Source organism: Protopterus annectens, chromosome 13.part0 (assembly GCF_019279795.1).
Source record: "Protopterus annectens isolate FY-2018-M chromosome 13.part0, PAN1.0, whole genome shotgun sequence".
NCBI lineage: Eukaryota > Metazoa > Chordata > Ceratodontiformes > Protopteridae > Protopterus > Protopterus annectens.
Window position 1 is genome coordinate 965,396,426 of NC_056747.1, and position 17,602 is coordinate 965,414,027.

General features: G+C 36.7%; 1 protein-coding gene across 2 annotated transcripts in view; it reads left to right on the forward strand.

The window, feature by feature from the left end:
* The window catches only part of KAT2A (lysine acetyltransferase 2A), a 647,704-nt gene that overhangs the window by 90,821 nt on the left and 539,281 nt on the right, over positions 1 to 17,602 (forward strand). For both annotated transcript variants that reach the window (XM_044054728.1, XM_044054730.1), the window contains exon 3: positions 13,129 to 13,274. In XM_044054728.1, coding sequence (XP_043910663.1) covers positions 13,129 to 13,274 — 146 coding nt within the window. The remainder of the gene's footprint in view (positions 1 to 13,128; positions 13,275 to 17,602) is intronic.

Here is a 17,602-nt window from a genome sequence, read left to right on the forward strand (position 1 = left end):
GCCCCTTTTCCTAGGTCCAAACCTTTCCCCCTTTTTGGGGCAAAATATTAAAGAAAAACCTTAAAAAACCCCGGGGGGAGGTTTTAAAATTAATCCGCAAATATCTTTTGCATATTTGGGGATAAACCCTGTAAATTTTTCTTTTGAAATAAATTTAAAAATTTTTTGGAGGGGTCTTATCCAAAAGGGGAAAATTTAAAAGGGGGTTTTTTGCAAAATGGGCTTTTTTTTTGTTTATAATTTGGATTTTTTCCAAAGTTTTTGTTTCAATTTAAAACCTTTCCCCTTTTTTGTTTTTTTTGGGTTTTTTTACAAAAAGGGAAGGGGGAAAAATTGGGGGAAAGAAGTAAAGGTTTGGGGTTTAAATTCCCCCAGTTTTTTAAAGAAATAATTTGGGGCCCACCCCCCGTTGGCCCCCTACCCGAAAATTAAGCCACCATGGCCAGTTTTTACCATGGTTCTTTTTTAAAAGGATGAACCAGAAGATTTTTCCCTAATTTTTCAGATTTTTTCCCCTTTTTAGAAAGTAAAAGGAAAAAACCCCGGAAAATTAAAACTGGAGGCAAGAACCTTTTTGGATTTTTATATTTAAACCCCTTTTTTTTTATGTTTTTTATTGGGTATAAAACAATGTGTTGTTCCCCTAAGAAAACATGGGGTCCCGGGGGAAAAAAACCTTACCCCGGGAAGGGGAATGAAAATTTTTCAGGCTTCAGCAAAATTTAAATGGAGATATTAAAGGGCCGTTTTTCCAAAACCAAAAAAGTTTTGTTTTTCAAGGGGAAGGCACCCCCCCTCCGGGAAATAAAAATTTCAAATATTACTCTGGCCCTTTTACCCTTTAGTATAATGCCCCTTTTAAAATGTTAATTTTCAAAACTTGTTCCTTTGGTTTTTAATCAAAATTTTGAAAATTAAGGGAAAATCCCAAAAACCCTAAATCCTAAAACCATGAGGACCATCCAAAAATTGTTTCCCTTTTTTGGTGTCAATACAGGTTTTGGGTTTTCCTTTTTATTCCGTATAGGGCCTTTAATAGACCTTTGTCAGCCCTAAATTTAATTTTTTATTTTTAGTGGTGGGGTTTTTTGAGGGACCTGGCCGGGGATTTTTTTCTTCCTTTTGTAACCCCTAAATTTTGAATTGTGGAGGGGAAAGGTCCCGTTCACAAAGAAGTTCTATTTTACAGAGCTCTTCCTTTTGGCATTAAAGTAAAGGGGACTTTTTCCTCTTTTTAAAATTTTTTGGAAAAAAGAATGGGTAACCATTTTGTTTCCCCCTTTCCCCGTATTTTTTGTTTGGTTTTTTGGGTTTTTGTAAAAGGTAAGGGCTTAAAAAATCCAAAGAATTAAATTTTTTTTAAATTTTAAAATTAAATTTTTAAAAAAAAATATTTGTAGCCACCCGCCCCGTGGGAGCCAAAAACCATGTGTTCCCAAACCATCCAAAATTTAATGTTTTAGGGATACGCCCGGGCATTTTGGCAAGGGGAATGAACCCCCAAAAAGGGTTTTTGCCATAACCCAAATTTCCCCCTGATTTTATATTTAAAAAAAATTTTAGGCAAAGTTAGTTTTGCCCAAAGAAACCTGGGACCTCCTAATGAACCTTTATCCCGGGGACCTTTTGAAAATTTAAACCCCCAAGGTTTCCCTTTTATGGGTTTTTTCATTTGAGAAGTAACCTTTCCCAAAAAGTCCCGTTTTTGCTCCCAAACAAAGGTTTTCCCTTTGGGGATTCCCGGGGTTAAGAAATAAAACCTTTAATTGGGGGGAAATGCCTTTTATCCAAAATAGAAGCCCCTTTTAATTTAAAAAATTCAAAGAGGGCTTTTGGTTTTCCCCCAAAAATTTTGTTTTCCCCAAATTTTTTTAAAAAATTTTTACGCTTTTGCATGGGGTTGGGACCCCCAACCCCCTTGGGGGTTTTAAAAAAAAAATTTTCCTGGAAATTTATACAGGGGGAGAAAACAATAAAAACCCCTTCCTTATAAGGTGATTTCCATTCCAAAATGTTTCAAAGGTTTCCAAAAACTTTTCCTCTTAATTTGGTCCTTTTCCTTTTGAACCCCCCAAAGTTTGGTTTTAAGGGTTTTTGAAGGTCCCCCTTTGCCCCCCACATTTATTGGTTTATTCCCGGAAATAAACCCAAAAAGGATTCCCCATACCCTGTTGCTTCCCCGGGGCTTTTTTGTAGGTTTTGCCTCCCCAACCCTTTTTTCGGCCCTTTTGGATTGTTCCCTTTCTGAAAAAGCCCAAATTGGGTTTGTAAGGTTTGCCCGGCGGGAGGCAGCCCCTGAAAGTTTAAATTTTGTTTTATTTTAAAAATGGGGCAAAGGTTTGTAATGGGCCCTTTAAAGGTGGGAAGGGGTTTTTGAAGGGGTTTTTTTTCCTTGTTAACCCATAAATTTTCATTTAAAACTACTCTTGGAAGAAACCCTGCCAAAACAAAAAGTTTTCCCCAACAAAGGGATATTTAAAGGGAAAAGTCCAAGTGTTCCCGGGAAAAAACAGGGCAAAATATCTGTGTTGCCCATTTTTGGGGTTAAAAAAGTGTTTTTAAAAAAAAAAAAAATAAAAGGGCCATTGGTTTCCCCTTTCCCTTTTGGGTGTGGGTTTTTTGTTTTTTTTGTTTATTTTTAGGAAGCATTTGTTCTGGGCCCAAATAACCCAAAAATAAATAATAAATATTATAATAATATTTATATTTATTTTTTAATATTTATTTTGTAGTTCCAAAACAGCCCCGGAGCACCCCGGAAAACCAAACCCCCGTTACTTTTTGGCCATTTGGTTATGTTCCCCTTTAAAATTTCCCAAAAAAAAACCCCCTTGGCATTTGGTTCCCAAAGGTGGTAAGAACAAAAACCCTTTTTAAAACCAGCCAATTTGGAACCCCCAAAATTTCCCCATAGTTTTATTCCCCTTCTTTAAAATAAGGGGGTTAAACAAATTTTTAAATGATTTCCCTTTTAAAAGGAAAGGGCCCCAAAATATTAATCCACAATTTCCCATCTTATATTAAAAAGGGTTAAAAAAGTTTTTTGGGAAAAAAGGGCTCGTCACATTTTTTTTTAAACCTTTTCCCCAAAACCAAATTAAAATTTTTTGAGATTTAAAACCCTTTTTTAACCTTCCCGTTTAAAAAATTTCAAGCAAAATTTTGGTTCCAAAATTAATATTCTGGGCCCCTTTTATTTTCCCAAAATGGGAAAGGTTCCCTAGATTTGGGGGAAGGAATTCCCGATCCAAAAATGATTTCTTGAATTTAGGGAATTTAAATACAAATGGGCCTTTAGGGTTAACCCCCCCAGAAATTTTTTTAGGGCCCATTTGTTTTAAAAAACTTTTCCCAAAAATTCCCCTTTTTTCATGTGTTTTTAAAATAAAGATCAAATATCAATAAAAACCCGAAAATTAAAAACAAATTTTTAAAAAAATTTTCTTAACCCCCAAAAGCCCCTACCTTATAAGGGGAATGGGGTTTTTTACCCTTTTAAAACTGTTAAAACCCAAAAATTTAAAAAAATTAATAAAATAAAAAAACCCCTTTTTAAAATTGAAAAGCTTCCCCCAAAAAAAATTTTTAAAACCCCCCTGGAAAGTTTTTGTTTTGGGGAAAATTTTTATAAAATTTCCCCCTTTGTTATTTCCCTTTGGGCCCCTTGGTTTAACTTTTTTAAATTAATTTTTTAAAAATTCCCAGCTGGAAAACCCCCTTAACCCCAAATTTTTTAAAAAATTTCCCCTTTGTAGGTTTTCCCTTGGGAAAATTAAAATTTTTGGGTTTTAGGCTGTCTCCCTTTTTTATTCAACAATAAAAACCCACCCCCCAAAATCCCGTTTAATGCCCAAATTTGGATAAAATTTTTTAAATTTTTGCCAGGTAAGGGGGCCCATCACCCTTTTCCCAAAAATTTTGTTAAAAACCCTTTTTTGTGGCCACAAGGTTTATTTTCTGGGTTCCCCTTTATTTTAAAGGGGGGTTTTGCAAGGGTTCCCATTCCTTTTTTTAAAATTAAAAATTTCCCCTTTTTCTTAAGAAATCATTTAAAAAGAACCATAAAGCCAAAGCAAAATAGATATCCACAACAAAGCCAGTGATAAAGGATAACAGTCCAAGTAGAATTCACACAGCAAATTTATTATAAATAACACGGTCAAACATCACTCTAGTGCTTCGGCCAAACAGCCTTCTTGGAGTTAATAAAACTCAGTTACACCAATAAAATAATTAACCAATAAAAAGCTACCTATCTACAAAAGAGCTTTCCAGCTACATTCCGTATTCAAACCAGCAGGTGTCAGGGTACCATATTTCAAAATAAAAACACGTTTCTTTAAACAATTAGTTTATTTTTTAGGAGAGAAACATTTTCAGCTATAACATGGTCCAATATACAGCCCTTAAGATCAGAATACCCCCCCCCCCATGAACAGTATTATAATGAACTGCCGAGGGGCTTTCATATTTATTCTTCTTAACGTATCTTGCATGTTCCTGTAGACTTACTCTAAAAGATTTCTTAGTCTCTCAGGAGCACCTCAAGGCATACAACACCCCATCAGTATCACATGTATATTGTGCTATTGGATTATGTCTAACACCATTAATATTGCCAAAAGACAACCACATAATGACATATAGAGCAACTTCCAGAGGCTCAAGTACCCAGAACAGAAATATCTTTAACACAGTCCAATTTAGGTATACAAAATTTACTAAGGACCACTATGTCTTTCACACTGCGTCCCTTCTTAAGGGACACTAATGGGGCTCCACACAAATTCTTAACATGACCTTTCCCTTTCAAAAGGAATGGCCAGAAATACTTAATACCATCAACTATATCCTGAGTCAATATATTAAACATGGTTCCAAAATAGACCTCTTTACCATCCTTAGGGCCATAACTAACTAGACTCATGTCAGCATTTTTTATTCCAATATTTTCATTCTTCCCATACAAATATTCCATATTAAATTCCTTCTCAAGAGCACTAAATCCCTCATTATAACCTCTCTGTTTAAACATAATGCAAGTACGAATAATTTCTTGTTACCAAACATTCACATCATTACATAGCCTACTCAGTCGTAAAATTTCTCCGTATGGCAAAGCATTCAGTAGATGGGGAGAATGACAACTTCTAGCATCCAAAAAATGCATTCCATCATTGAACTTACTATGAACTTAAATACTTATATGACCATTATCATGGCCGTCTAGCACCACATCCAGAAATGTAACCATTTTTCCACTCTGCAAACCATCCGACTTCCAACCAAAACGGTTCCTGTCCAAATCATCCACAAAATGTTTCACTAGTAGTTTACCGCCCCTACACATAAAGATCAAATCATCAATAAATCTGTAAAATTAAACTACATAGTTTTTTAAAAAAATCTAATTTATACAAAAATTCAACCTCCAAGAGACCCATGACCAAATGTGCATACATGGGGGCAGATGGAGCCCCCATAGCTGTACCCTGAACTAGCTGATTAATAACCCGATTAAATTAAAAAAAAATATTAACTAAACTAAAATACACCAAATCAATAACATAATGAGCCAACAGACTATCACCTAAGAAAAACTTTAAGGCCTCTAGGCCCACAGTGTGTTGAATATTTGTATATAAACTTTCACATTAATAGTTATCCAATTTGTCCCATACTGTTGATTTAATCTTTTCCAAAAAATCAAATTAATTTTATTATACAAATCCAACTTAGCTGAATAGGCATGTAACATAACCCCAATATTTTGTAAAAAAAAAAAAAAAATTCTGCTACTACTGTAGGTTGACCTGGTGGGGAAATTAAACTTTTATGAATTTTAGGTAAACAATGTCTGCATTAAATTTTACTTCAACATCCTGTTTTGATAGATAACCTAACTTGTATCCTCTCCCTAACAACTCCTGCAAATTGCTAATAGCCTCATGATATTCTGCAAGACTAGAGATTTTATAAACTTTTTCGCCAGATAAGTGGCCCATACACATTTTCAAATATTGCGAAAAATGTAAAACCACTATTCTGTGGCCTTTATCTGATGGTTTATTTACTAGTTCTTGATTTTTACCCAGGTTTTGCAGGGCTTCCCATTCCTGTTTAGTTAAATTAAAGCACACTTTCCCATTGTTTCTTAAGAAATCATAAAAAGTATTATCTACAACAAAGTTCACAATTGAAGAAAACTGTTGTATCCCTTCTTGCACAAAGGGAGGGATAAATTTACTTTTACAAAGCACATTTGAAATATCTAATAAGCAGTATGCATTGGCATCATTAACATCATAAAAACTATCAAATGAAGAGCTACAAGAAAAAAAACACGTCCCCTTCATTACTTTCCCCTTCCATATGATCAACACAAACATTGGGTTAATTAACAAGTGTAATTTTCTAATAAATCGAAGCTGTTCTATTTGCAAAACATGTTTTCTGGGTAGCACCGTTTGCACAAATTTAAGACCACACTTTAAAACAGACAGTTTTACATAGTTAAGTACAACACCAGATAAATTAACAAAGTTATCACAATATTCAGTTACTGCTACTTTCAAAGACCGCTTAACATTTTCAGTAACCCTTTTCTTGAAATTGTCATACCTAATTTATTGTTCCTCTTTGATGCCTTCTGACCATTCTTTCTTCTTCCCATAGTACTCATGTTTTTTATTACTCCGACAGTTATTCCTCATATAATCAGGTTGTAGCGGTGTTGGTAAAGGGGGATACATATTATCCTCTTCTTCTGATTCCCCCATACTACTAGTTGCTTCTGAAGAAGCAAAAGAAAAGCTAACTTTCAAATTTCCTTTACTAGAAGTTCTTTTCTCGGTTCTGCGATGATCGATTGGTTGATTTTTTTTAAATGCTTGTCCAGAGTTATAATCCCGAATGTCCCTTTCTAATTTATTGATTTTTTTCTTTTAATTATCTCACTAGATACTTCCTCCAGTTTACTATTGAAGCCACAAAGTACTTATTCAACACATGCAACACCCAATTGATTAGAAAGGGTAGAACCAAGCAGCAGAGATGTCATCTCTCAGCTTACGCTGCTTAGCTGCATCCCTTTCTACTTACGCTGCTTAGCTGCATCCCTTTCTAATCGAATATGTAGCCATTCGCCCACACAACTGTGAGCTACAGAAATCCACCTGTTTTCAAACTGTTTATCAATAGGGTCTGAAGAATTAAAAGGTTCAGCAGGGTTTTTAACAAATCTTAACCCGCGTGGTGTAATGTCCAAATCTAAATAGCGTTACAGGCTTAAGATGCTAAAATGTAGTACGTTTGCTTTCAGTATAGTTTTCTCCAAAGACTCAACTGTATCACGAGCATCTAAAGGGATTTGTACCATATCCACTCAACCCACACAGTGGAAGGGATTACCGGATTTTTTTGTTTCTCCCCTCCTCTAGTAATCTTTCCCAGGGTTTAGCAGAATCTACACCCCTGGCTATTAAATTACCTTCCACATATCTGGACTGTGTGATGCATTGTTCAGTAGTCATTTGAGTAGAATCAGACCCTTCCTCTCAAAAGATATGGGGCAAGTGTATTGAAGGATCACTGGACATAAATAATCAAAGAACCACAAAATCCAAACAAAATAGATATCCAGAACAAATCCAGTGATAAAGGATTAACAGTCCAGGTAGAGTTCACACAGTCCAAGTAGAATTCACACAGCAAATTTATTATAAATTACAATCCAACATCACTCTACTGCCTCGGTCAAACAGTCTTCTTGGAGTTAATGAAACACAGTTATACACATCATTAAATAATAAGAACAATTAACACCAGCGACATAATTAACCAGTAAAAAATACCTATCTACAAAAGAGCTTTCTATTTTATTGGTGTTAATTGTTTTTATTATTTAATGATGTGTGTAGCTGTGTTTAATTAATTCCAGGAAGGCTGTTTGGCCGAGGTGCTAGAGTGGTGTTGGATTGTTATTTTGTAATAAATTTGCTGTGTGAATTCTACTTTGACTGTGTGAACTCTACCTGGATTTTATCCTTTATCCCTGGCTTTGTTTTGGATATCTAGTCAGGCTAATGGGTCTGTAGTTCATGATATCAGTTGATGGTCCACCCTTATTTAGAGGGATGACCATTGTAGTCCTCCATTCACATGGCACAAAGCCTGTTTCAAGACTGTAGTGACTCCAGTGGCCCAGAAAGGTCATATTTCAGGCTATTCAGGAGGCTTCCTGGGATATTATCAGGGCCCACTGAGGCAGTGTTCTTGGCCTTCGAGAGTGCAGCCAGAACTTGCTCCCTATTTATAGTTAGTGAGGTTATGATTGAAGAGCGGAATTTGTCAGCCAACAGATTTGCTGTATCTCTTGGCTCAGTGAATGTGGCATCAATAACCACCAGTTCGGCCCACTGTTGCCTGTTACATTTGAGGCTTCTGACATAGCAGAAGAAGGTGTTATGGCTGTCTTTGATCTGAAAGGCTACTGTGACCTTGAAATTGGCTTTCTTGTTCTTAATAAGCCCTCTTAATTCCTGTTTAGTTTAATTAGAGATATGTTATCTTTGCAGGAGTTACAAATACCTAGTTTTAGCTAGGATTTGTTTTCCTTTTGTTGTATAACCTGTTTAATTTGTTTTTCCCCTAGAGTGGTTTGTTTTTAGAGTTTGTCATGGGCTTACTTTTGGTAGGTACAGCAACCTCTGTGCAGCCATTGACATGGTTGTATAGAGTTTCAATGAAAATTCTGAATAGGATGTTGTATTTTCTGGGTTTGGAGGAACATTAAAATTTGATCAGCTATTGCTTAATCCAAGGTAGTGTGCTTTGGAGTAGTTTCTGACTGTTGTAATGTTTGTTGGTGTTACTAAATTGAGTTTGATTTTGAAGGAGACTGCTTTGTGGTCAGACCTTACAAGGGAGGGTGTGGCAGTAGGGTGAGGTGCTGTGTTCTGCCATATTTGTGAGTGCATTGTGGTATACCTGTTGCTTTGCACAGTGTGAGCCATGTAAACTTTGGGCGCACAGGCTGTAGTGACTGTGCACTGCTACCATGAATTGTTCACTTGCCGTGGCACGTGGGCACACAGACTGCAAAACCCATACCTCAGTGCAATGTTATGTACCTCTTGATATATGTACTCTGGATGGCATGCAGTAGGGTTGCCACCTTCCCATATAACCAAAGTTGGACATTCTTTAAGGAAATGTTGAGCTTTTGCAGGATATGCTGTACTGTCAACCAATGCAAACAATTGGACTTGTTTTGCATAATAAAGGGTTGCTGCACAGAATTTGAGTTAATACTGTTTCATATGATTTTTAGGCATTTCAGATATAAAACAATTGTTTTATGCAACTGTTAAACGAAACCTGGGAAACATTTTTTTCGTAATCTGTGGACATTTGCCATTTTTCATGTGTTTTTTTTTTTTTTGCAGGACACAACTGCCCAATTAGGGACCTTTTTATGTAAAGAGAGACAAGTGGCAACATTAGTAATTTGTGAGCACATGGTTTGCATTAACTGTACACCCTTACCATGAATTGTTCAGTTGCTGTCTGTCTCATGGTGCAGTACCACTGTAGGATGCATAAGTTGCCGTCTTATGCACCTTGACCTAGCAAACCCTGCCATATTAGAGTACACTTCAGGCTCTGGTGCTCATTCCATTGCTTACAGGGATGAAGTACAGCCATTTGCTGAGTGTGGAGCACACACCTTATTCAGTGGTGTGCTGAGTGTGTGTTAGCGGTGGAGTTGTCTCTGAAGCTTATGCTTGTCTATTTTGTGGGATGGATGGCCTCCACACTGCTTTTACTATTGCATTGCAAAGGCCATCTATTTCCGGCCAACCAGTTTTTCAGAAAAAAATACTGGCTAGGTCAGCTGTTGTGCTAAATTTAAATAATTTAGCAGGCTATCCCACTAAGCACTGAGGAAACCAGCACCAACTGTAAAGCAGAGGGAAGGTTCCTAATATACATCTAAGGAGTTTGTGTCTGATATTTCAGCACATCATTGTACATTGCTGATTTTAATCATCTAGCCTATTCTGGATAGTTTTTCTTACATGTATAAAACATAGTCAGCAGAAACAAGACATAATGCCTGTCTTGTATAGTCAGTGTCTTCTTTGTGCTTGTAATAGCACATCTTCTGTCTTCTTGTGACTGCACTGTTCTTGGGCTGGCGGCGGGAAGGCAATGTATTTCCTAATACCGCAACTGCCTTTTGCAATGAACATGTTTATATTGTATAATGTTTTATGGAGCTTTTCTCCCCGGGACTCCATTGAAAATGGTCTGTTCTCATCCTAATGGACTGTTCCGGAAAACAAAATGTAAATAAATAAATAAAATATTCATTACTACAGATTTCTGGGTTTCTAAACATACAGTTTTTCAATATTACATTTTAGGGACTTCTTTTTTTCTTCTCCACTCGTATTCCTTGATACTTGGAACTTGCATTCTAAATTATTTTTTTCATATTTGCCCAAACTCCTTGACACTCTGAAGGGACGCAGGATCCATGATTCTAAGTCAGCTTTTATTTCCATCAGAGTCCTCACAAAATGAAACTCTGAATGCAGAAACTATCTTTTAACTCTGAAGTCAGATTTTAAGGAATTGTTTAAGCCAGCATGTAACTGTGCTTGTCAAGAAGATCCTCTTTTAAGTTTTGAAACTACACAATAGCTGAATGAATTTTTGTCCCTTTGCAGCATATTTTTAATTTGGCATTTTTCTTGATATGGCTGACTAATATAATTTTTTGTTCATAGGTAAGTACTAGGCTAGCTGCCCTTGCAGGTCATTTTAAGCCTAGTTACTTTCCCTTTTTGTGCTCGAAATAACCAATCCCATTTGGTTATAGATTGGCTGTACCCATCCCATGGTCGAGTAATTATATATTACCCCTAATGAGAATAACTGGGATCATGCCACAGATAATGTGAGGGGACCCATGCATGGGATAAAGCATTTAGAAGCTGCATCAGTCTGTTAGTAGTACAGCGACAGTCCTGGGGTAACTTTTGTTTTTTCCATTCATAGATGTATGTAGCATTCCCCATATGTTCCCAAATCCTGAACAACAGGGTCAACTCTTAAGGTAGTATTGTCATTGTGGTAGTTCAGTGTGGTAGTTGACTTCCTGAAAGATACAATAATGCATTTTTGGCATTTAATTTCAGACCATGATTTTGACACCAGTTGTTTATTTGAGACAAACCTTCCTGCAATATGGATAAGTCATTTGGGGATTCAGTGAAAGCTCCTGGCTTGCAATTGTCTGCAAACGTCATTAGCCAAAGCCCTTTGGTACTGGCTTTTATTTCAGAAAAGTAGGTGCATACAGGAGAGGTCCCAGCACAAAACCAAGGGGAACTTGGTAACTTATCCTATTTTTATCTGCATTCTATCTTTGAGCCATTTGGCAATCCAGCAGGTGACCTATTCCCAATTTATTTACCTTTTCTACTATGCCTGAATGGGGAATTGCATCAAATGTTTTGAACAAGTAGGGGTAATGTGGTGTGTACTGTTTTGCCTTCATTCTTTGCTTTGGTGACCTTTTTAGTAAAATCCACCAGGTTGAGTAAGCCTGACTTGCCCTTGACAAATTCAAACTGAGGGAGGTCTAGTGTTTATAGGTTTCCTATGTCCTGATTGATTAATTCCATCATAAGTCTTTCCTCAGCTTTGCATACAAGTCTGGTCAGACTTATTGGTCTGTAATTGCATGGGTCTGTGGAAGATCTTCCCTTATGAAAGGAAATGATTGTAGCTGTTCTCCATTTGCTTGGTACAAAACCTGTATAGAGGCTGAGAGTAAACTATGATTGTGGTATGGCTTAATCCTGCTTCATGCTGTTTAAGATGCATCTAGGGATGTTGTCAGGCCCATCAATGCAGTATTTTTAACTTTTGATAGCACATTTGGTACTTGGTCTTGTGTGATAGCTGGAGGTGAGCCAGTTTCAGGTATATCTTACTGACTCGATGGAGGAGAGAGAGAGAGAAAAAGAGGGGGTAAAGTTAGAGCCAAATTTATTGGGGCAATAGGTTAGCTATATCTTCAGCCGTAATGTAGGTAACATTGTTCACAGTCAGCTCAGCGCATTGCTGGGTTGTGCTTTTGAGATTACGAACATAACTAAAAAATGCCTTGTGATTGTCTTTGGCTTGGTTAGCTATTTTAGCTTCAGACTTTGCTTTGGGGAATTTTGTTAAGCTCCTGAATTTTGTTTATTTCAGTCAGAAGGGTCTAACATTTTGGGAATTATTCTTGCTACTTTTGGTCAAAATTATTTTCCTTTTATTATACAACTTGTTGATATTATGGTTTCAACATGCAGTTTTTTTTTTCTGAGGTTTGCCGTACACTTGTTCCTGTGGGGTACAGCTGTTATCTATGATCAAGTTTTTTTTGTTATTTGCCTCTTCAGTTTAGGAATTCAGATAATTTGTACCTTTCCAGCTTTAAAAAAAAAGTGCAGTTATCCTTTGTCAACAGTCAGTGTACCTGTGTTTCCGCTGCTGCTACTGCTGGCCTTAAAGAACCAGGTGAGCAGTGAATCCCTTCTGCACTCAGTCTTGTTTTAAACCCAAAGCATAACAAGTTTGCTGCTGACACCACTTTGAAAAAAAAGTGTTGCACTTTATTTAAAACCTTTTTACAGATTTTCTACATAAATTGTAAAGTTAAACTGTAAAATGCATTTCCTTCGATTTTCCCAAACAGGATGCCTGCATGCATCATGTCCCCTGCTCCCTCACCCAAGTGGTGAAGTCATGATTTTGAGTTTGACGCTGTATAAGGACAGAATGAAAAGTAGCGGTCATCGCCTGGTCATGCTGATGTCCGATCTGTCTAGTAGAAAATAGTCAAGGCAAAAAAAAAAATTGTTTTAAATTTGGATTTGCATTTGTGTCTGCTTTGGGCATTAGCTTTTAATAATTAATTAGTTTATTGCATGGTTTTGTTCTGAATTAGAATTTCAGAGCTGTGTGATAGCAACATTATTTTCAAGTTATGTACATAAAAAAATTTATATAGCTGCATTTTATTCCTTCTTAGTATATTTGCAATACCAATTCTTTGTTTCTCTGTTGAAGCGGATCATGTTTCTCATTTGGAGAATGTATCAGATGATGAGATCAACCGTCTGCTGGGAATGGTGGTGGATGTAGAAAATCTCTTCATGTCTGTACATAAGGAAGAAGATACGGATACAAAGCAGGTTTACTTCTACCTGTTTAAGGTAAAACACAAATTTTGATTAAGGTAGTTTTCTCTGCACTAAATATATACCTGAAGGGTAAACATAGTCTACCTGTCCTCTCAGTGTTCCCATGCTTATGATGTAGTGCTACCTTTCTTAGCTCTCCACATCCGGAAAAGAATGGATCCACTGCATTTTGTAGCCAGATCTTGTGATTTTTTTTTTTCTTTCTGTCCTGCTAGGAACTGCAGTGAATAAATACAGTTCATTGTTTACAGTTACAGGTTTGGTGCACCCTCTTGTGACCTGTTTGATTCAATAAAATCTGGCTTGTCAGTTTCAGTGGTCTAGTCCAGCAGTTAGTTCACTTGTCTCTCATGCTGAAAGATCGGAAGATTGTGGATTCTGTTCTTAGACCAGGCTGGATTCATTTTTCCCTACCAACACCTATCTATGCTACCTTGTAGTTTCTGCTTTTCCCAAATAAATCCTCATTTATTCCTATTGCAGTTGCATTCTCGTACCCTATCCTTTCAAATCCCCTGTACTCCTTACACCCTAGGGAAGATACTAGGACAACCCAACTATCTTCTTCAGAGAAAATACTGCTTTCCTCCCTACCCTCTGTCAGCTTTCAGACTCCGTCACCACTAAATATCCTTCTACCCTGCAACTTCTTTTTTCTTCTTGAACCTACTAACTGCCAACTATAACATACAGATCCCTTTAATAAGCATGCCACTCTTCAGCTTGTCCTCTATCCTTCTGCCACTGGGCCGTCTCTCATCCTACCTTGACTCTATACTATCTCTCAGCTTATCTCCATATCTGCCCAACCACCTCATCATACTTCCTCCCTGCACTCTCCACACATTGCACCAAACCTATTTAATGATGCCCCTTATCTTTGTTACAAATATACACTCCATTTCATCTCAAGCCAAAGCAAAATAAGTGAAAAAAGTACTATCAAAAACACAAGTGTAAATAATTCCCCAGTATACTAAAATCCGTCTAGGAGGAGACATTCACTGTAATCCTGGCCCCACCTATCAAGTGAACATCAAGACGGTTCACTACTACACACTGTCCAAACTCTGTCAAAGTCAACCCCTAAACTCTAGTAATGTAACTTTTGCATAAGGGTGATATTCTTGATGTAATTGAAAATTTAATTCCAACATAAATGACTCCGAAATTACACCTCCCCACTATAATGTCATCCATAATGATCATATAAAGAAGAAGGGTGGCATTATTGCATTAATATTTCCCAGCAACTACTAAATTTTCCCTTACAGTAAATCAATACAGAAATTCAGTTCAGTAGACCTTCTTCTTACTTCCCAGATATCCGTAACAGTTCCAGAGTTTATGTGAATGTCAGTTGGTTGGACATAAACTCTAACTCCCTTACATTTAGTGTGAACTTATTTGGCTTCTCAGAGCTAATTTAATAGCCTCCTACATTAAAGTAAGACACCAAATTCCTTATTAGACTGGACTCTTATTATCAGACCATAGCAAATTCCCCACCTCTGATACAATGTCTGACAGTCTCGGTGATTATCTCCAAATCTGTACAACCAGACATCTCACACTTTGACTTAAACAGCACACAACCTTCTGAAGTTTAACTGAGAAATGTTCATTGCTACCCTATCATCTATTAACTGCTACCCTATCATCTATTAACTGTAATTCCCTAAAAATCATTCCCTTAGATGATGCTTGAATTCAGTACAACTTTCCTGAATGGCCTTGCTCCTCCTAGAAGGAAGAGACTAACATCAAATATGCAGTTTACCTATCCAAGAGTGGTAGAATGCTAATGCAGGATTGAGAAACAGCATAGAAAGTGTGACAAAAATATGAAATGCTCCAATATCTTGAAAACTTCAGAATGTTTTGCAATTGTACAAAAAAGCAATTTAGCGAAGACAAAAAAATATACTATAATAATAGTAAGCACAACTCTGATGGTTGTCCAGAATTTTTTTGTAATGAAATCTTGCATTCCGGTCATAAATTTAACCCTAATCCCTCTCCCAGTAACTCATCACTTGAAACTTCAATACAGTTCAGCTCTTATGTCATAGATAGTATAGCATCTCTAAGCAAGGATTCCCCAACATCTGCTGTTAACCCTGCCCAGCAACCATGTACCACCATATCCACTTTCACCTTCAAACCTGTGCCCAACTCCTATGTAAAACTACTCTTAAGCAAACTCAAACCATGCTCTACTTCAGCTGATGGCCTTCCAAGCGACTACCTCTCATTCCATATAAATGGGTCAGTCCAGAAATCTCATGTTCACTCTCTCTGGAAAAAGTCATATTATCCCCCTACATAAAGGAGGAAATTCAACGGATATTATTAACTTGAGACATACAGCAGTCTTATCCCCCACCTCCGAAATACTTGAAAATGTATTCAGAAACAATTGCTGAGCTATCTCCTGCAGGAAGAATTGAATTCTCCCACACAACATAGCTTCTGTCCTTCTCATAGTTCTAGCACTGTGTTTCTTATCTATATAGATACTGCCAATAAAGCTATAGATAATAGCAAACTAGTCTCCTCTTTATTTCTAGACTTGTTTAATACCTTCAACACAGTTTGTCACAAGAACTTCTACTTCAGGTGGCTTCATTAGGTCTCTCTCTCAGCCCACCCTTTCATCGTTCAGAAGCTACCTATCTAGTAGGTATCAGTCAGTAAAATGGCACTCCGCCTTGTCTCCATACCTCCCAGTCATCTCTGGTGTACAAGGCTCTATCCTTGATCCCTCATTCTCACAAATACCCTACACACATCCACACAACAGGCCTCCTAATATGGTATGCAGATGACTCTACACTCATTTGCACATCTGATACGACACACCTCCAGAAAATTACTCAGGAAGCTTTAACAGCAAGCAAAAATGAAAAAACAGCCAGCAAGGCTTAAAATTCAGTGCTTCCAATTTATTAATGTTATACACAACGAAAAATAACATAGAAAGGTAATCATTTTAACTCCGTACTTCTGCCACTTCATCAGACCATATCAAAAATTGTTCACACCATTTAAATATTTAATTTGAACATTAACGACCTAGATCTCATGATTTTAGAAATTATTATGAAGAAGCATTGTCATTTAAACCTTTATCTTTATTCAGATAAAGAGTAGTACAAAAAATATTGCAAGAATTTTACAAAAATGCAATAATCCATTTAAATTCTAAACACTCTGTATGAGTCTTAGCATCACCACCCTAATATTCATAATATACAGTTACAGAATCAAAAATATGTTCAGTACTAGTAGCACAAACCTGCTTAGAGAACATTTCTGATATTACCACTTTTTATGTCATACAGATGTTCTTTAATATAGTCTTTGAACGTGCGGTTGGCTTTTGCAATATAAAAACTCAAACAGCATTTACATGCAGTCAGATACACAAAGTTAAAACTGTTACTATCGGCATAAAAAGTTGAAATTGTAGGCTCATTTAGTTGTGGGACACACAAAAAAAGAAGAATTTTTTTTTTCTGAATTTACATATATTGCAAGCTTGCTAGCTGGTTTTTCGTTTTTACTTCTGAATTTTTGAGTGTTGAACCAGCTTTTATCCACTGTTTTTCTAATTAAGCTTTAACAGCAACTGAAACATGGCTTTGTAACTCACAATTCATGCTTAACCTAAAAAGGAAAAGAAAAAAAAACTACCCCCCCCCAAATCTCTCTCCAGTGAAAAAAAAACTAAATTTAATGTTTTCTCTCTCAATAATATAACCATTGAAGTCACTTCTCATAACAAGTTGTTAGAGATGATAGTGGATGATCTTAAATTTGTCCTGCATATACAAAATTGCATAAGAAGAAAAACTAGGGGTGCTTTATAGAGCCAAAAACTTTCTCACCTATGCAACTAAAGTTACACTTGGCACTATTCATCTCCTCTGCACATTTCTTTACAGCACTCCCATCCTTACTAACCTTCAGGCATCACAAAAATCAAAACGTGAGCAATGCTATAACAGAGCTGCTAAATACGGAGCAAATACACCTGTCAGAACCCACCACTGTATAGCACTAAAAAGCCTAAATTGGTTAGAACTACCCCATCAACTTAACATATACACAGCTTCTTACCACGTATAAAATTATAAAGAATCCATGTGCTTCTCTAGCACTAAATAACATTCTACTATTATTGTTCCTAGTCGGTCATTATGATCCAGTGACCAAAAACTCCCGTTTCTCTACAAACCTTTGAAATCTGGTGGGCATTGTCTATACTTGTACCATGTGGCTAAGTCCTGGAACTTCTTATCTGTAGCCATCAGGTCAGTTCCCTCCCTCCCTCCCAA